This window comes from Micromys minutus (assembly GCF_963924665.1).
Source record: "Micromys minutus genome assembly, chromosome: 1".
Lineage (NCBI taxonomy): Eukaryota > Metazoa > Chordata > Mammalia > Rodentia > Muridae > Micromys > Micromys minutus.
The window spans coordinates 199,975,041-199,995,619 of record NC_137969.1 but is presented as its reverse complement, the minus strand read 5'-3'; the positions used below and the strand labels follow the sequence as shown (position 1 = coordinate 199,995,619).

Genomic DNA, 20,579 nt, shown 5'->3' with positions numbered 1-20,579 from the left:
TCATATAGATGGGTAGTTTGTGTCTTTGCCCATTAGTTGTAAGCTTATCATGTAGAGGGTTTGTGGATTGAGAATTTAATATATAAACCTTTGATAAGTTACTGGGCTGTGGAGTCATGTTTGTACCTGGGGGTGGATGGAGGAAAGGAACACGCCGTGGAGGCCGTATCCACCTGGGACAGAAGCAGCAGGGGCGGTGGAGTTCTTAGAGGCAGCCGGGAGTGCTAAGTTAGAGATTCCCTGTAGTGCCAGTTGGCCCCACGGGAGCCGGCAAAGCACGGGATAAAGGTTAAGCCCCTTTTATTATTTACTGCAACAGTACTGATATTTGAATCATTCAGTTTCTGTGGACACAGCTTCTTTTTCAGGAATTTTAGTTTATACTGTGTGAACCAGGCTGGCCCAGACTGGCAGAAACCCATGCTGGGATTAAATGAGTGAGCCATCAGTCTAGCTTGCATTATGCTTTGAGACAGGGTCAGTAAGCTCCTGGGATGCACCTGTCTCTACTCGCCGCTGCTAGGGTACGGGCATATGTGTGTAGGTTTTATTTTTGTTTTGTTTTAATCTGGTTTGAGGAAGGAGAGGATGGAGAGATGGCTCAGTAGTTAAGAGTACTTGTTACTCTTGCAGAGGACCTGGGTTCGATTCCTAGTACCCATATGGTGGTTCATACTGCGATGGTTATTCTTGGTTGCCAGTTTGACTATATCTAGAATTAACTAAGACCCAAGTGGCTGGGTACACCTGAGAGAGATTTTTCTTGACTGAATTATTTGAAGTGCAGAGACCCACCCTAAACCCAGATCTGAGGTGGAAAGATCCACCTTAAACCCAAGTCACACCTTCTGGTGGCAGCCTATATAAAGGACGTGGAAGGAGGAAGCTTTTGTTCTTTGCCTGCTTGTTCTCACTCTTGCTGGCAAGTTCATTCCTTCACTGGCAGTAGAGCCTAGTCTTCAAGATTCTGGCACACACTGAAGACCAGCTGAGACATCCAGCCTCACACACTGAACAACTTCTGGATGCTTGGAGTCTCCATCAGGAGATGGAAATATATGTGGAATTTCTCTGTTTCTCCAGAGAACCCTGATCAATACAATAACCATCAGTAACTCCAGTTCCAGGGAACCCAGTGCCATTTTCTGAACTCTGCAGGCAATCAGGCATGTATGTTGTATACATACATACATACATATATAGGCAAAACACACATAAAATGAATAAATGTATGTATATATATGTGTGTAAATAGATGTGGTTGGTGGGATTTTGAAAGCAGGTCCTCTTGCTTTCCCAGCAAGCACTCTTACCCACTGAGCCATCTCCCCACCCCAAATGAGGTACAATTAAAAAAATGAAGTGCCGGAGTGTCAAGTTGACAAGGGGTAGAACTGTGACAGTTGATCTTCACTGGAAACGTGACTGGACTTCGAATCACCTCGGAAACAGATCCCTGTGTATGTCTATGAAAGTGCTTCTAGCCTATAGCCATACTAACCTTACTGGCAGGAACCTGATATGGATTCCTCCTTACTGCCAGAGCTATACTGATACAGAGAGGGATGCTTGCAACTAACCACTGAACTGAATAAGAGGACCCCAATGAAGGAGCTAGAGAAAGAACTGAAGGAACTGAAAGGGTTGCAACCCCATGGGAAGAACAAAATGATCAACTAACCAAACCCACCACAGCTCCCAGAGACTAAAACACCAACCAATGAGTTCACATGGAGAGACCCATGGCCCCAGGTGCACATGCAGCAGAGAACAGCATTCTCTGGCATCAACGGGAGGAGAAGCCTCTAGTTCAGCAAAGGTTTGTTTTCCTAGTGTAGGGAATGCCAAGGTGCTGAGGTGGGAGACAGTGGTTGGGAAAGGAAGTACTTTTATGGAGGCAATGTGAGGGGGATGGGATTGGGGTGAGGGGATAACATCTGAAATGTAAATGCAGAGACTATACAACAATAATAAAACATTCCTGCTTAACTGAGATCAGTGTTTATATGGTTTGTGTGACAATTCCTAAACCCTAGCACTAAGATGCATTAACATGCTCCAAGAAGTCTCCTGACCCTTTTTGGGGCACTCCAGTGCAGGAACAGACTGGGTCTCTCGAACTAGATTTATTTATTTGTGTGCTTATAACTTCATCATCAAAAAGACCTACAAACAAAATAAATATCACATACCAAAATTAACCAGACCCAAGTCTATACATCTCAGTGAACTTGTACACAGTTAGAATAGCTGTCACCCCTTCAGTGATTTAAATGACTTCCCAGTGGGCCTTTCTGTCTCCGGTCTCTCATTTCCTAAGCCCATGATTTATATTACTTTTAGTTCTAACTCACGTAGTCCTTATAAAACATCACTATTTTCACACAAAACAAGATCCTCAAGCCCTTCTATGTTTTTAAAGTTAACAGACTTTCCTGCCCGTTTCCCTACATTCACCTAAGTATTTGTAGGTTGCAGCCAAATAAATCACAAGTTTTACTTCATGCTCATTGAATAAACTAACCAAAAGTCTCACACCTGCTCACCCTTAACCTCTGTACTTCTGCCTGAAGCCTTTCCTGATCCATTTCCTTCTTCAGTTACCGCAGAGCTGGGAGGGAGCCTCTGAGCTGTCACCATTTTGTTTGTGATCTGAATGTCATGTTCAACTGGTTGACTTGGCATGGCAGCGTCTAATTACATTAAAAGCAGAATGGGCTCCTCTCAATCTTCGTGTGTCTGATGCTGGCTAAATGACTGCTCAACCAAAGGATCAGAATTCAAGTGCAGTTTTTAAAACTTTAAGACAGTCTTACATCTAACTTTGGCTGGCCTGGACCTCGCTATATAGACTAGCCTCTAACTCAGAGATTTACCTGCCAGTCTCCCGAGTGTCAGGATCAAAGGTGTGTGTTAACATGTCTGGACTCAAGTGCTTTTTTTGAGTACCTGAAATAGTAAGAGTGACTATAGCAAACATTACTGCGGTTGGTAATGTTCCTTTCCTGACCTTCAGATGGATTCCAGCAGCTTCATCTTTTAAACCTGAAGGAAAGAAATTCAGGAATGAGACCACTATAAGACTTGCTGCTGTTAAATAAAGCTGTTTAGTTTAAAACAGGTTGGGCTTGGGGTCTTCCATTCCATTACTTGCGAGTCTCATGGAGCAATGAGCTTGAAAGTCAAGAGTAGTCGCAGTTGAATGAAGGTCACAGAGGGATCTTTGTAGGTGAATGGGTGGAGATTCAGGCTGGCTGGGGCCTTCCATCTGTGATTCAAGGCTCTCCAAGGGCCCCCTCTTCAGGACAGTAATATCTGGGAAGTGTTCCCAGACTGAGGCCTCTTAGGTCAGAGACGGTGTTACTTACACAATGTGTCCAGTACTGACCCAAGAGGCAAGAAAGGAAAAATCTATTGACGAGGCAAAGAAGGAAGGTGAGTCTATAGGGGAATGTATATTCTATCAAGTACTTGAAATGATACCAGAAAATTAAAGTTTCAATAACAACTCCTTGCTACTCATCTGATTTCAAATCTTCTGATCTCTTGACTTGTCCTAAACTAGAACATGAGGCTGAGGAATAATTTCTGGCTTAATAAGCTATGATTATTGCTTAGGTACAACTTTTCATTCTTTTAGTTTAGGGGATCAGTTTGCTGATATTTTTATAGTTTTATCTTTTACTTTTAAAAGGAATATTTGTATGTGTATGTGTGTTTTGTCTGCATGTATGTCCTGGCACCATATGTATGCCTTGTGCCTGAGGAGGTCAGAAGAAGGAGGGCAGCTGATCCTTTGGAATTGGAGTTGTGATTCCCAGTGTGGTCACTGGGAAGCAAATCTGAGTTCTCTGCAAGAGCAACAAGTGCTCTTAGCCACCGAACCTTCTCTCTAGTCACTGTCTCCCTATTTATAAAATGTAACCCATTTTCCTGTAACATTCAGTGTAAGCATAATATAGCATATTAAAATATGAACACCTGGGCCTGGAAAGGTGGCTCAGCTGTTAAGAGCACTTGCTGTTCTTGCAGAGGACTCAAGTTCTATTCCCAGAACCTACATGGCAGCTCATGACTGTCTGTAACTCCAGTCCCAGGCAGTCCAATGGCCCTTGTAGCCACTGCAAGTACTACATATGATACACAGACATTCACAGGGGTAAAAAACCCATATGAATAAAAAATACCCTAAAATATGCATCTCATTGTTTACAGTGGGAAAATCATAAGAGGTATGGTCAGAATAATAAGTTTTATTTTTAATAGCAATGACTGGGAAACTACTCCTCTTCTTTTCTGAGATGGAATCTCTGCATGTGATTCAGGATCTCCAACCCTGGATTCAAGTGATCCTCCTGTCTCAGTCTCTTGAGTGCTGTGATGGGAGGTGTATGTTTGTTTTTCTGATTCTATTCTTGCTAACCAATTCCTTGGAGCCTGGGTCTGGAAGCCGGTAGTCACAGCTATCTGGGGGACAGAAGGAGTAATAGCTCAAGCTTTGGGTCAGTCTGGACTACAGTGTGAATTTAAGGCCATCTTGGTAAGTTTAGTGAGATTATGTCTGAAAGTAACCAAACAATCAAACAAACCAAAAAAAAAAAAAAAAAAAAAAAAAAAAAAAAAAAAAAAAAAAACAAACCAAAAAAAAAAAAAAAAAAAAACAAAAACCCAACCAAGTTTAAAAAAAAAGATTGGAGATGTGTTGTGTTGTGACTCAGTGGTAAAGTTCTGGGCTAGTGTGTGAGGTACTGAGTTTGACCATCAATACTACATAAAAACAGAAACAAAGAAACATAACCCATACCCAGTTCTTGGAGCACTTAATGTTTTTATATTTATTTTATTTTCGAGACAGGGTCTCTTTATTATGTAGCTCTGGCTGTTCTGAAACTTGATACGTAGGCCAGGCTGGCCCAAGTGCTGGGATTAAAGTGGTGCGTGCCCCTCCCATGCCCAGCTCTTTAAGAAAGTTTTTTAAAATTGTGTGTGTGTGCATTCTAGTGTGCTTGCACAGATAACTTTCAGGAGCCAAGTCTTTACTACCAGCAGTGTCAAATGCTTGGTGTCATCAAGCTTGGTAACAAGCACCTTAACCTGCTGAGCTGTGCTCCAGTTCAAGAACTGACTTTGTCTCAGGCACTGCTAGACATATAAAAATGAACCAGTCTGGGCTAGAGAGATGGCTCAGTGGTTAAGTTCACTGACTGCCCTTCCAAAAGTCCTGAGTTCAATTCTCAGCAACCACATGGTGGCTCACAACCATCTGTTATGGGATCAGATGCCCTCTTCTGGTGTGTCTGAGGGCAGCTACAGTGTTCTCACATAAAATAAGGCTTTTTAAGAAATGAACCAGGACTTGTCCTCCATGAGCTTATTGAATGGCAGGTACAGCCTCTTTGGTAGACAGTGCCAATGAATGCAGCAGGAACTCCAGAGTAGGATGGTTTGGAATCTGTTTACTTTGCCTTTGGGGTTGATCCTTGATAAATGAACTGGAATCCAATAAGTAGGACAGGAGTAGGGAGACGAGATCACTTCCTAAGATAGACATAGTTTTTGTTTTTTTAAAAGTAAGTACAAGGGAAGGAAAAAGAGTTCATGCTACAGACAGTCATAATTCTAGGTACCTGGGGGAGAGACCAGAGCCTTTAGTATGTGTATCCTGTGGAGGCAATATAAGTCATGGAAGGACTTAGAAGGTTCACTGCAGCATCAGAGAGGGAGGCCTGGGCTGGGGAACAAAGAAGGAAGATGAGGTGTGAGGCTCATGTATAGCAGGCATGGGAGGTACCTCTTGACAATAGACAACTCCCTTCTAATTTCTATTGGAATTGAATAACATTGATAACGCTCAGAAATTTGGTAGTATTCTTTAATATTCAAAATTGTAACACCCATGTGAAGATTAATTGTATTTGTTTTCTGATTCTGTGACAAAATTCCTGAGACAGTCAATATGAAAGGAGGGAATGCTTATTTTGGCTCACAGTTTTGGAGTTTTCAGTCCATGGCTGATTGGCCTTATTGCTTTGGACCTGTAACAATGTAGCAAACGTCCCTGAGGGAGGATGGGAATGAGAAAGGGAGTTGGGGGAGGAAAGTGCCAGGGTCTAGTACCTCTTCTAAGACATGCTCCAGATGACTTCTCTCACTAGGTACTACCTACTTGTGGTGGTTTGAATGAGAAGTTCCTCTTTCATGTACAGAGGACAGAGTTCCACACAATTCTGTACTATCCTCTGGCTCTTCTTACATTATTTCTCTCCCTTCTTCTGCAATGTTCCAAAGTCTTGGAGTGGGTGATGTAGATGCTTTATTTAAGGCTAAACACTCAGGGCTGGTGAGATGGCTCAGTGGTTAAAAGTACTGGTAGCTCTTCCAGAGGTCCCGAGTTCAAGTCCCAGCAACCACATGGTGGCTCACAACCATCTGTAATGGATTTAACATCCTCTCTGGCACACAAGTGTACATGCAGATAGAGCACTCATACATTAAATAAGTAAGTCTTTTTTAAAAAAATGTTGAACACTTAACATATTCTTAGCACCTCAACTAGTTATAAATCTTTGCTTTAATCACACTCCCTATAAACCAAGGTTTCTATAACCAAGGCTGGTTATGAATGTTGTTATTGAAAGCCAGTTTAACTAGAAGCCCATTTAGCAAACAACAGTAATAGATTGCTTCCTTGGGCATATGACCTCCCCAGCCATGGGCTTTTGACCAGATTTACAGTATCAGAATAATTCTCTCTTGTGGTGCAGGCCTTCAATCTTGCTAGAAAGCAGTTGATCACCCCCCTCTGTTCCCAACAGTTATGCCCTTATTATACCAGTGAGCTTGTCTTGCCTGGCAGCTTACAGGGTTCATAACTGGGTAGGACCCCTGGAAAATTGTCTCCCTCAGCAGTTTATATCTTTTGATATATCACAATGAGAGATAGTCAGCAGTCAGGCAGGGGTGGTGCACACCTTTAATTCTAGCACTCAGTGAGTTTGAGGTTAGCCTGGTTGATATTGGCCTGGTCAAATGAGCAAGTTCTAGGACAGCCAAGGCCACACAAAGAAACCCTATCTCCAAGGTGGGGCAGGGTGGGTAGAGGGAGAGAAAACTAGCAAAAAAGAAACTTTCAGCTCAGATCCAGTTTGGTTTCTGAGCTTACTTTTTACCATCATGTATCTGAAAGATAGTCTAGGCTCATTGTGGTTGGTGCATCCTGTAATTGTAGGAACTCAGGAGTCTAAGAAAGGTGAATTATTGTGAGTTCAAGGCTAGCCTAGGCTACATAGTGAGGCCCTGTATATTGGTTAAGTTGTTTTGTTTTCATTTCTACAAAAACCAGAATCTCTTGAGAAGAGGGAACCTTAGCTGAGGAACTGTAATAGCAAATTGGTCTGTGGCAGAAGTGTCCTCCCTACTGTGGGCAGTGCCATCTCTAAGCAAGTGGGCCTGGAGCATTTAAGAAAACAAGCTGAGCGCTGGAGAGATGGCTCAGTGGTTAAGAGCACTGACTACTCTTCCAGAGGTCCTGAGTTCAATTCCCAGCAACCACATGGTGGCTCACACCATCTGTAATGAGATCTGATGCCCTCTTCTGGTGTGTCTGAAGACAGCTACAGTGTACTCATATATAATAAGTCTTAAAAAAATAAAAAGAAAAGAAGAAAGAAAGCAAGCTGAGCCAGCCAGAGAGGGCATGCTACTAAGCAGGATTCCTCTGTGGTTTTTGCTTCAATCTCCTGCCTTGAGCTCCTGCGTTGGCTTTCCTCAATGATGTTCTGTAACCTACAAGATGAAATAAAACTCCTACCAAACCTGTTTTTTCTTTTTTCTTTTGTCATAGTTCCCCCACCCCCAACAGTAGCAGAAAAACAAACTAGAACATAGTCTCCAAACCAAAAACCAACTAAAGGTCTGAGAATGCGTAATGGCTTTGGCTTACTCACTGGACTAGTGGGATCCTTTGTCCTGGAACCAAAGGCCAGACTTTCCCGTAGCTGTTTCTTTTGTGCTTGGAACACCTGCTACCCTCTTCTAATGCATTCACGTTTTCATGAGCACTTCTCCTTCAGCAGTTAGTTCAAGTACTGTTTCCCAGAAACCTTTACCCTTCCAATCCAGGACTCACACACCACACAGATAACCTTTAACACACTTCACTGTCGTCTGCTTGACTGCCTTCTCTAGTAGACTAGGCGCTTTATAGAAGCAGATCTCAAGTTTATTGTTGTTTGTAAGGTCTTTTCTGGTAAGGAATTTAAGTTAACATCTGTCACCCTTGAAAAATTTAAAGCCGTAGGCTGGAAACTTTTAGACATGTAAGTTGCAGGCCATTTAATGTCACTTCACAAGCAGACCGTGCATGGGGGTTGGAGGAGTGCAATACAGGGGGTGCTGCTGCAGGTCGACAAATCAGAGGAGTGCATCTTTAGGAGACACAGGTCATGGCTGACATCAAGCTGTCTTTAGAACATTCTAGATCAATTACACTTCTCTTGATCCTGGCCTACATGGTTGTTTCCTAAGTGTAGCCATCGAAATATTGGCAACTGTCTATGGCCAATTCTTTTGTCTTTAGGTTAAGGAATACTGGTGTGTGTGTATCCGAGATAGGTGCGTTTTCATGTGTGTGCTTGGGGAAAGGGAGGAGCTGATGAACAGTTGTACAGTTTTCAACATCTCCTTGGCTGGGTGTCATTTGGCATCCGCATTCTTTTTGATCCCTCGTTCTTTCTTGCAGAGGACAGAGTTTATTTGCATGCCCGACTCTTTGGTTGCATTCTCACCCAGCCCTATAATCTCCTGGCCCAGAGGGATTCATGAGGTGGGAGAGATATTACACATACTGGCTTCTAGAGGAACCCTTCTGGATTGGGCTGAAGAATCCGATCTTTTAATGGCACGTCCTCGCATGGACACCAGTGGGGACTGATGTCGGCCTTGCAACCGCCACGCGTGCGCGTGGGGATGCAGAGCCAGCACTTAAATCGAGACCGTTTCCAGGGGAGCGCGCTCTGGGCAAGGCGCGGGGCGGGACAGGAGCACGCGAAATGGCCGCTTGGCCAATAAGCGCAAGCCAGGAGGATCCCGCGGTGGCCGCTCGGGTGCGCGCGGGGCTGGGCGTACACGGTGACGCGCAGGTTCGGCAGGACCAATGGGCGCAGGGTGGTGGCGGGCGGGCCCCAAGGCCTGGGGCTTTAGGAGGTGAGCGGGCCGTGGGCCGGCCTGACGCTGCTGCATCGCGGGAGGCGCATGGCCGGCATGGCGCTGGCGCGAGCATGGAAGCAGATGTCCTGGTTCTACTACCAGTACTTGCTGGTCACTGCGCTCTACATGCTGGAGCCCTGGGAGCGAACCGTATTCAGTATCCTGTGTGGCCTAGCCTGGCCGGGGCGGGAAGGGGTGCGCGCGCCGGGTTGGGGGGGGGGGATCTTGGGACCAAGGGAGGTGGAACAGCGGAGAGATCGGGGTCTTGGACGCAATTCCCCTGCCCAAAGTGGAGACATCCTGATTTCTGCAAGTAGTCGGGAGGGCGACGTCTCCCCTGATGCTTCCTTGCCCCGCTTCGGCCGCGCCTGTCTTTCCTTTAGTCTTGTCTGAGGCAGGCTTACTTCTGGTGGAGCAAATCGCTTCGGGCTTGGGCGTCTTTAACCCTTAGCTGTTCCTGATTTGGAGCGGTGATAGAACTCTAACCAGTTCACCAGGTTGTGAGTACGTGGTCGTGACACTCCCACACGGTTTTGGAAAGCAGTTTGTAAGTTACTGGAAGGCCTTTTAGTCTTCAAAATGGCAGTTTAAAAAGTGTGTTTTATTTATGGCTTCTTTGCATCGCAGGGACAAGCTATGCCTAGAAAAGACTGTGAATGGGGTTTCAAACTGCTTTGCTGTATAGTTTATAAACGGTTAAGAATTGTTGAGTGATGACTTTGCCGAGCACTTTCTTACCTCGCCCAATTTTAACAGCTCCAGCGAATAGCTCAAGGTTGTGAAGTCTGATGCTTGTTTTCACCCAATATCTATGCCGCTACCCTGATTTTCATGTAGACTGAGTACTAACAATTCATTCTTTTTCCTTCCCTCTTCTCCTCTTCTTAATATAAAAGGAGTATTTCAAACCACATGTTTATTTCATCCAGGCTCAGCTTCCCGTTGAGGTTTAGCTTTGTTAGGAACACCTTCACACATGCGTTCTTATGACTGAGGTAGAGCTTCTTTGCAGGCTTTATTAAGGGCGCTAATATGGAACTAGCATGACTTGGAGCTGACTCTTGAAAAATTTTAGCGGCTTGCAAGACTATTACTATGGGCATTTCTTTCCTAACCCAGAGTTGAACAACCAGAACACATATCTGGGGTTTCTGAATAGAAAGCCTGCTGATTTCCCAAATCATTTATTTGTAGCTTCAGTTTGATCTTTGGATTTTGTAGGTCAGGTAAAATGTATATTTAAATTCATGCCTAATCGGAACTTCTCAATAGTAGCAGATAATCAACTAATTAATTAATTAATTACTAGGTCTTTTTTTTTTTTTTTTTTTTTTTTGAAACAGGGTTTCTCTGTGTACTGCTGGCTGTCCTGGAACTCACTCTGAGTAGCAGTTAATCTTTACTGAAAATTGTCTTACTACAGTTAATGTTGACAAAGCCCCATAAAATAACAATGAAAGCCAGGTGTGATGGTTCACGATTGATTACCATGCTCAGAAAGCTGATTCAAGAGCGTTGCTGGGAGTTCAAGGCAGCCCGGGCTACATAATACATGGCCTGTACCAGGCAAGCTAGGGTTACATAGCAAAACTCAAAGGAAAAGGAAGGAGAGAAGGCGGGCAGGCAAAGAAACAGTGTTGGGGTGAAGTGAAACTCTTTAAGTTAGAGTAATGGTCGAGCTTAGTGTAGACCTGTAAGCTTTGAAACATTTGTTGGCGTGTGGATAAATGCTACAGTGGTAACAGTGTTAAGATTTTTCTTGCTATATTGTAATAGATATAGTGACTGGGGCCAGACCGTAGTGGCCCACCTCTCTAAACCCTCTGGAGGCAGAAGTAGGCTGATCTCTTGAGTTCGAAGACAGCTTGGTCTACAGAGTGAGTTCCAGAACAACCAGGAGTACTCAGAGAAACCCTGTTTCCAAAGGGGAAAAAAAATCACTTTTAATTTTTATCAGAAAAAAAAAAGTGCCTTTTGTTTTTTTATTCAGATAATTGTGTGCATGGTTAGGTGTGATGGTGCATGCTTGCCTGTAATGTTAGTGCTTGGGGAGGTAGCTTCAGGAGCATCAGGAGTTAAGGGCTAGCTTCAGCTACATGTGAGTTTGAGGGCAGCCTTAGCTTTATGAAACCCTGTCCCTCAGAAAACACAGAACCAAACCAAAACAACAACAACAAATGTGTTGATATTAATACTTGTGCCTCTTTTTGGAGACGGGGCTTGGTTCTGTGCCAGATACCTGTTATCTGAATGAAGACATCACCCAGGTTAGTTATTATCCTTTGTTTTCTGTGTTAGAGGTGCTTTGTGTCCCCAGGAACTGTATAGTTATGAGATTGAGGAAGATGAGTGTGAGGCTGGAGAATGGCAAGACCTGGTGGCCCAGGGAAAGGTGTTTGGTTGTTTTAACTGACTTAGCTTCCTGGGAGATTGTCTCCTCTCCTCCCAGTTTCTAAGCTTTGGTTTGTTTTACGCTGCCTTTGTATTGGGAACGTTAAACACCTACTAGCTGTACTCCTGTGTAAGATAATGAAGACAGTGCTTAAGGTCTGGGAAAGTCCTAGGTGGAACTGACCTCTGCTCTGTGTTTCATGGTGCCTGGAACTCATTACATAGCTTTAGAGTCAGAGATCCACCTACGTCTGCTTCCTGAGTGCTGGGATTAAAGAAGACATCACCACACCTGGGCCAATTTTTTTGGGGGGGGTTCAATATAGGGTTTCTCTGTGTAGCTCTGGCTGTCCTAGTACTTCCTCTGTAGACTAGGCTAGCCCTGATCTCTGAAGATTTAATAGCCTTTGTCTCCTGGGATTAAAGGCGTACACCACCACATCCGGTCTTTTCTTTTTCTTTTTTAAAGAATAGAGGTGTTCATATTTAATGATTAAAAGCTGTGTTTCAGAGCTACTAGGCAGAGTATTTGTTGGAATGATGTGTTTGAAAGAAAAATAGAAGTTAAAAATAGAAGTTTCACTCATAAATTATGTTTATGCATGCATTATGTGTTTTCTGAACAATCCCCAAATAATAGGGTTTCATGGGAAAACAGTATTTTTGACAGGCCACTGTAAACCTGTTCAAACATATTAAGCAAGCCTTTTTTTTTTTTAAATATTTATTTATTTTATGTAGACACACCAGAAGAGGGCTTCAGATCCCATAGGTGATTGTGAGCCACCATGTGGTTGCTGGGAATTGAACTCAGGACCTCCGGAAGAGCAGTCAGTGCTCTTAGCCACTGAGCCATTTCTTCAGCCCATATTAAGCAAGCCTTAACAGAAACAATCATTGTCATCTTGGGGGACAATGTAATTAGCACAGGTAGGCAGTTCATTATGGCAGGAGCCTGCCTTGGGTTCATTAGAAATACATGGATGGTGATCAGTGGAAATATTGGTTGTGGCAGGGACCTAAGGCTGCCTCAGATCCTTCCTGGGATACAGTGCCATCAGCTGAGGGCTGGACCAGCCTGGAGATGTGTCTCTGGGAGCTGTTCTGTAGATGCTAATTTCTAATTTTCTTAAAATAGAAGTCAGGGGACTTCTGCCTTTGCAGCAGCTGAGCTGAGAGAAGCTTCCTGCTGAAGGTTGTCGGTCTTTGCCCTCTAATCCTGCTTCCCTAACAGATGCGGGGCTGGAGAGATGGTGTGGCAGTTCAGGGCACCTGCTACTCTCACAAGGACAAAAGGTTCAGTTTCTAAGCACCCACAAGGTGGCTCACATCTGTCTGTAACTCCATCCAGTTCTAGGGGGATCTGAATTGTTTTCCCCCAAAAAGGAGAAAGGAAGGAAGGAAGGAAGGAAGGAAGGAAAATAGGTCCGTCCCAGGTGAAATGACAAACTGCAAACAACAGAATGCATCCGATGCTGGAGAGGTGGGTGAAAGTGCTTGCTGCTAAGCACTCTGTGTGAAAGGAACATTCTGCTAAGCCCAGTGCTCTGAATCAGATTCCCAATAGTACTTGTCCTCTGCACAGGCACTAGTGCACACACAAACTTGGTCTACAGAGGAACTTCCAGGACAGCCAAGGCTACAGAGAGACCATGTCTTAAAAAAACAAAAAGAAAGGAAGAAAGGAAAGAAGGAAGGAAGAAAGATTGGAATGATTTAGAAAGCTTTCTGATGTGGGCAGTGTGATCAGACACTCAGCATTGAGTTCGCTGTGCTGGAGTAAAGCAGAGAGAGCTTTCCTCTGGGATACAGATTCCCCAACTCTCTGGAGAGAAACTGCTTCCCAGCTTTCCAGGTCCTGTGAATGGTGAGGGCGGTGTTGTTGTTTGGGGGCGGGCAGTGTGTTAGCTTCTGATGAATGGTGCTTGTCTTTAAAGCATTTCCTGCCTTTGTTTTAGGATTTTTGAAAAGTTGTTGGAATAAGTGCTGTGGCTAGCTTGTTTATTTATTTATTTCTTCTCTAGTTGAACACTTATCAGCTCATGGTTAGTTGGAGATCTCTCTTAAAGAAACAGCTAAATACCTATATATAGTTTTACATTCCTCTGGAATATTTTTTTTTTTTTTTTTTTTTTTGAGAAGAGTCTCACTGTATAGCCTTGGCTGTCCTGGAACTTGCTATGTAGACCAGGCTGGCCTTTAACTCAGAGACTCACCTGCTGCTGCCTCCCGAGTGATGGGATTAAAAGTATATTGCCCACATGCCTGGTTGCATTGCTTTCATTCATGGGTATAACACCATGTTACAGTTCATGTTACATCTTGGTTCTAAAGCGTGGCTTCTTACAGTCTAGAGCAGAGGCTCAGCAAGGCCTGGTCCTGCTCACAACACTTAAAACTCAGTGGCAGAGATCAGCTCTTTGTTTTTAGGTTTTTAGCTTTGGGGGTTGTATCCTAGTCAAAGGAGGCCCCTCTATAAATCTGACTTCTGTATAGCTACAAGAACATAAATAAGCAACTATAAAGGTGTGGTAAGTAGAAAGATGATTTGCATGTCACTGGTCTTGTTTGTGTGTCTGATATAATCAGATAGGTTTACATATTTTTTTCCTTGGTGTATGTCTCCAATGGATGACTTGAAGGGTGATTGAGGTGTGGTAAGGAAGCGTCCTCTCCAAATAAATGGGATCCTAAAATGTTAATGAAGAAAGAGGAGGCTCTCTCTCTCTCTCTCTCTCTCTCTCTCTCTCTCTCTCTCTCTCTCTCTCTCTCTCTCTCTCTCTCTCTCTCTCGGACCCCAGGACAAGATCAGTGGCATTCCAGGATTATAGTATAAATCATAACACTTAGGTAGCAGGGGGTAGCTGTGGGAAATGCCAAACAGATCTGAGTTGGAGTGGCAAAGGTTCACCCCTTGAAGAGCAGATTTAGCGATGCTGGAAAGCAGATTGGATTCCTGTTTCTCATATCAGCTCTCAGATAGGTGTCTACTTTTTATAGTAGAGTTTTTGACACCGGTCAGGATGGCAGGACTATGCTTCTGGACATGCTGTTTCTGGGACTTACTATTTGTGCTCTACAGTGTTGAGGATACTTTATTGTCATTTTAAACTATATGTGTGTTCTTGTGCGCAAGATGCCCACATGTCATGGCACACTTGTGAAGGTCAGAGAACAACCTCATAGGGTAGCCCTTGCCTTCTACTTTGACACTCCTGTCTGTGCCTTCCATCTTGATGGAGAAGCTCTGAGATTACAGACCCGTGCCACTGTCCCCATCCTTATGTGAGTTTTGGGGATCTCAAGTTGGATCTTCATGATTGGTGGGTATTGATTTACCTGCTGTACTATTTCCCTAGCCTATCAATCAGTATAAAGTTTTTATACTTAGAGAGAATTGGGACAGACTCACAGATCCATTTAAGCACCAGATAGGAAATTGTAACCAACTCGCTCTAAATGGTACATACTTACCTTTCTTTGTAAGGATGATTAAGGAGATGAAGTCATGTGTTTCCAAGCCTTGCAGCTGTCTATTAACACCAGTGCCTGGCAGTGTTGGTACAAGCTAACACTTTGAGTCAGGTGTGCTGATATACCACTTGGAAGGCTGAGGCAGAGGGATGGAGAGCTTGAGGTCACTGACTCAAAACCAACAAATAAATAAACGAACCAAAACCCAGGCCAAACTGAGACCAAACAAAGCCAAACCAACAGTCCAAACTAGCATAAAAGGAAGGGTCTGCCAGTTTAAGTGGTGCCAAGTGTGTTCCTCCTCCCCAGGGAATATTTAACTCAGTTCAGCACACTGGAGCTGTTGGAACTCAGCTAAAGTTACATAGATCTGTAAAGTCACCTGTTAAAAGTAGTAGGGTGTGGTAGTTCTTGCTTTATAATCCCAGCATTTGGGAGGTAGAGACAAGGTCATCCTACCTAAAGACTCAAGGCTAGCCTGGGCTAAATGAGACACAGGCCAGTCTGGACTAAATAAGATCTCTAGCTTTTTAAAAAGTTATATACATACCTAGTATGAATATGTATATATGTTTGTGTGTTAAGATTAGAGGGTAGGTGGATTTTGGAAGTCAGTTCTCTCTTTTTATCCACTGGGGATAAACCTTAGGTCGTCAGGCACTATGCCTTATCTATTGATCTATCTTGCTGGTCCCCAAGAGACTACAGATCAAAAGTGCCAACCTTTTAGCTGGGCATGGTGAAGCGTGCCTTTAATCCTAGCACAGAAACAAAAAGCAATTATTCAGTCTAGCAGAAGTTCTATACTGTTATATTTTTACTTAGTGTGTCAATATATAATTAAATCTATTTTAAGTATTTTCTCATTATTGAAGACTTCAGGGTGTTTTTAGAGTAATTTTGAAATTTAGTTTAGAAACATCTTTTTGTAATGCTATTCATTATTCCTGGAGATTAGTAGAAATGAGATCAGGATATAGAACATTTTTGCGGAATATAAAGATGAAATTTTATGAAGGTTTTAATTTTGTTTAAAAATTTAAAGCAGTTTATGACCATGTAGTTAAATTCAGATGACGTGGGCTCCTGGCTCAGGGAGGGGGTGGGGGGTGGGTTGTAGGTTTGGTGGTGGTAAAGAGCACTTTCCAGTGCTGGTCTGACAGCCTGAGCTCTGGAACTCACAGTAGAGGAGGAAAACTGATTCCCTAAAGTTGTCCTCTGAGCCCCACATGCATGTGTCTGACAAGCTCTCCCACCCTCCCCATCTCTCCCTCCCCATCTCTCCCTCTCTCCCTCTCTCCCTCTAAAAATGGGCTAAAGAGAAGACTCAGTGGTTAAGAGAGAACTTTCTGCCTTTATAAAGGTCCTGTTTCAATTCTTAGCACCCACATTGGGCAGCTCACAACTGGTGCCAAGAGATCTATTGCCCTCTTTTGGCCACACAAATACTGATCTTTCTTTCTTCTTTTTTGAGACACAGTCTCGTCTCACTTGTACAGTCTTAGCTGCCCTGGAGTTCCCTATATAGACCAGGCTGGTCTTGAACTCACAGATTTTTACCTGTAGCTACAAAACAAATCTTTATTATTGTTGTTCAAGTCAGGGTTTCCCTGTGTAGCCCATGTTGTCCTGGAACTTACTTTGTGGACCAGAGTAACCTTGAGCTCTTCCTCTGCCTCCGGAGTGCTGGGATCATAGGTACTTGTTACCATTCTTGATGTTGGTTTTTGGAGACAGGGTCTCTCTCTGAGGTTTATGAGTCCTAGAACTATGTAGTGTAGAGCAGGCTGGCCTCTCACTCACAGACATGTGCCTGTCTCTACCTCTTGAATATTGGAATTAAAGTAATAGGTCATTGCTCCCAGCCGGTGACAAGGAAGTCTTAAAAAAAAAAATCCTTTAAAGGTAAGTTCAGATGACTTTCAATAATTGTATTTACCTTTGCCAGAATTGATGGTTGTTCTGTTTCTGAGAGCTATGATCTGTAGTAGGTTCAAAAATACAAGACAAGTAAGGACTAAAATTGTCTCCATCATTTATCTTTGATGAGAAAAGAGGGATGAGATATGGGACATATTTGTAGGCATTGGAGAAGAACTGGGAAGTCTTGGTCAATTTGAATGTGGGAAGAAGGAATCAAAGAAGCTTCTCATTGGCAGATAGGTATACTGCAAAAATTAGTGGTCTGGGGATGAAGCTCAGTGCAAGTGAACTAGAATACCCAAGGCCCTGGTTTGATCCTAAGCACTGCAAGTAAAACCAAAAAACCAAACTAACAAATCAAGCCTCAAATTGATATTTGGAAGAAGAGCAGAATGGACAGGGGAAAACAGGAGATGGTGATGGAGATGAGAGCCCCAGAGAAACACCTCAGCTCAAACAGGACGGTTACTGTAGCAAGGACAGGGCCAGAGCCCAGGTAGCCACTGGGTTTGCTAGGAAGTCCCTGGGACGATCTTAGGGATGTCTGTAGTTGGTGTGGATGGTGGAAGTCAGTTGCTAATAACAGGGAGTCAGTAAGTGGGCATTTTGTTGGCTCATTTTATTTATTTATTTATTTATTTATTTATTTATTTATTTATTTATTTATTTATTTATTTATTGTATATGAGTACACTGTAGTTGTCATCAGACATACCAGAAGAGGGCATCAGATCTCAATAGAGATGGTTGTGAGCCACCATGTGGTTGCTGGGAATTGAACTCAGGACCTCTGGAAGAGCAGTCGATGCTCTTAACCACTGAGCCATCCCTCCAACCCCTTGTCTGCTCATTTAAAGAAATAAGGTGATAAAGAGAAAGGTAGATGTTTAAAGATGACTAAGCTCAGATGTCACTGTGGTTGTGCACTGGGAGGCAAAGGCTGACAGATCTCTGTGAGTTCAAGGCCGGCTTGGTCTCCGTGAGTTCCAGGACAGTCAGGGCTACACAGAGAGACACCTCTCCCCTACACTCCTCCCCTCACTAAAAAAAAAAAAAAAAAAAGAACAAGATCAAGGAGTACAGAGTTTTCTGCTATATTTGCTCCATGATGTGAATTAGTAGGTTTAGAGTCTTGCTTTGACCTCTGGGTTCTAATGACAGCTTTCACTTTGGCCCTGGGTAAGTTGTTATTTTCTCAGCCTCATGAGTAATAACTACAACAGACATCCCATAGAAAAACTCTTGATTAGGAGATTTGCCAGCTGAACTGTTATGCAAATATTAGTTTGTAACGAGCACATTGTTTATTTACAACCGATACTATACTATAGTGGAGAAGTATTTGCTGCACAAACATGAAGACTTGAGTGTGGATCCCTCATATCTGTAAAAATCAGGCATGTTGGTGAATGACAATATAACCCAGTGCTGACGAGCGTCTTCTGTCATGCAGTAGTTTAAACTTAAAAAAAGAACTTAGATCATACAAGCTTTCTCCCTGTTACTTAACTTGGTAGATCTTATGAAGTTATTATGTATAATTATATCCTGTGTACCTTTTCTCCCTTTCAGTTTTTGTTTTTTTCCCTTTATGTGTGTAGGCATTTTGCCATCATCCAAATCCAAAGAGGGAATTTGGATTTCTGTAGCTCTAGACTGTGGTGAGCTTCCATGTAGATGCTGAGAATTGAATCCAGGTCCTCTGGAAAGCAGTCAGTGCTCTTAACAGCTGAGCCATTTTTTTCCAGCTCCAACCTGCTCTTCTTTCTTAGGTTGAACACTATATCTACTTAATTTTGAGCCACCTGCTGTTTTCACCTTTAATTGAGGACATTAGTGCTGACTTTGCATGGTAGAGGTACCATGGGCTAAATGAGTAGGTAGAGGGTGAAAGCTAAAGGCCAGGCAGGATAATGTAATGGTGAGTATCCCGTTTCTGCACTCTTAGATCTTTATATATCCCTGATAAGTACAAGAACGCACTATGTGAATGAGTATTTTGCCAGAGATGGCTGGTTGTTGAAAGAAACTGAAATTGAGTTTTTGAACAGACTAGGAAAAATGATTCCTTAACCATCACACAGATTCGATGCTGGTCTCTGTTGTGGGGATGGCGCTGTACACCGGCTACGTCTTTATGCCCCAGCACATCATGGCAATACTGCATTACTTTGAAATTGTACAGTGACGAAGATGTGACCAGGATCCAGAGGTTCCTGGGGAAGATCCACCTTGTGAAGTTGGGATGAGACCTCGCCAGATGTGAGATGCTCTACGGATGTCAACATAACCAACCTTATAAATACAAAGACTAAACTTCATGAGTAGAACAGGAAAAATCATCCTGACTCATGTGCTGTGTTCTTCCTTTTTGATTTTAAGAGAGGCTCTTATACAGTAGCTTTTATCTATTTTAACATTGTAGTCATTTGTACTTTGATATCAGTATTTTCTTAACCTTTGTGAGTGTTTCAATATTATCCAGTGAAAGCTTTTCCTAATGTAACTTTGAGTACATCTTAATTGCCTTCTATTTTTAAAACCTAAGGTCATTAGTTGGGCTTTACTGTTCTTGCTATTGTATGGCATATACATCTGCCTGGATATATTTCTACTCTTGACCAAAGTTTTGTAAGAAACAATACAGAATTTGGGGATGGGAGGGTGGATACTTTGAGAACTACTTACTTTTGTAAGTATCTGCAAGCTTGACCTCAGGAGGACTGTTTTAGCTCCCTAGACTCTTAACAGCTTTTGCTCTAAAACTATTAAAGTGTTTCTTAGTAATGAAACAGTAACGATCTTGCTAACATTAATACAAGGAACATTTCACCTTTTAGATATTAAATTCTTATGTGGACTTATTTCCAACCAACTTTGACGGTTCCTGTGAGGATGGATGATCGGTGGTGGTCTCGTGTGATGCTGAGGTATACTGTGGAGCTTTTCAGAGAAGGCATATCCGTTTCCTCTGAGGTGACAGTGTATAGGCTTAAGAGTTAATTTGATGATTGTCACAGGTGCTGTGAAAAGCAATTACACATTGTGATAAGATACAATGAGATGAATTGTTCAGAGCATAGCCAAAAAGAAATGTAAACTCGATTAAAAAATCCTTACACTCTTTGTATTTTTTTAAAATGGTTTTTATTCCTTGGATGTAAAATGACTACTTAATTTTTTTTTTTTTTTGATGTAAACTCATTAAATTCAAAGAAAAATGTAGCGGTCTCTTTTATGGTTAAATATTGGTCAAGTAGTTATTTTGTGTCTGGTTACTGGGGACTGGGTATGAAGTAATTATATTTTAGTGTCTCTGAACATAAAAGTTCTAGTAATTAGAAAAGGCACTATAGATTTTAGGGTGTCTTCTAGCACAAGTTGTGCTAATTTTTTTTTTTTCTGGTTTTTGAGACGGGTTCTCTGTGTAACAGCCCTGGCTGTCTTGGAACGCTCTTTGTAGACCAGGCTGGCCTTGAACTCACAGAGATCCACCTGCCTCTGTGCTCAAGTGCTAAGATTAAAGGCATGTGCCACACTATGCTTGGCAAGTTTTGGTAATAAAAAATATATCTTTATTTATC

At 42.8% G+C, this 20,579-nt stretch overlaps 1 protein-coding gene across 1 annotated transcript; it reads left to right on the top strand.

The window, feature by feature from the left end:
- Nucleotides 1-9,169: 9,169 nt before the first annotated feature.
- SPTSSA (serine palmitoyltransferase small subunit A) lies at nt 9,170-20,220 on the top strand. Its single transcript, XM_080921987.1, has 2 exons — nt 9,170-9,364; nt 19,080-20,220. The coding sequence occupies exons 1-2, from the start codon at nt 9,253-9,255 to the stop codon at nt 19,181-19,183; spliced, it is 216 nt and encodes a 71-aa protein (XP_080778113.1). The 5' UTR covers nt 9,170-9,252; the 3' UTR covers nt 19,184-20,220.
- The last annotated feature ends 359 nt before the right edge of the window (nt 20,221-20,579 follow it).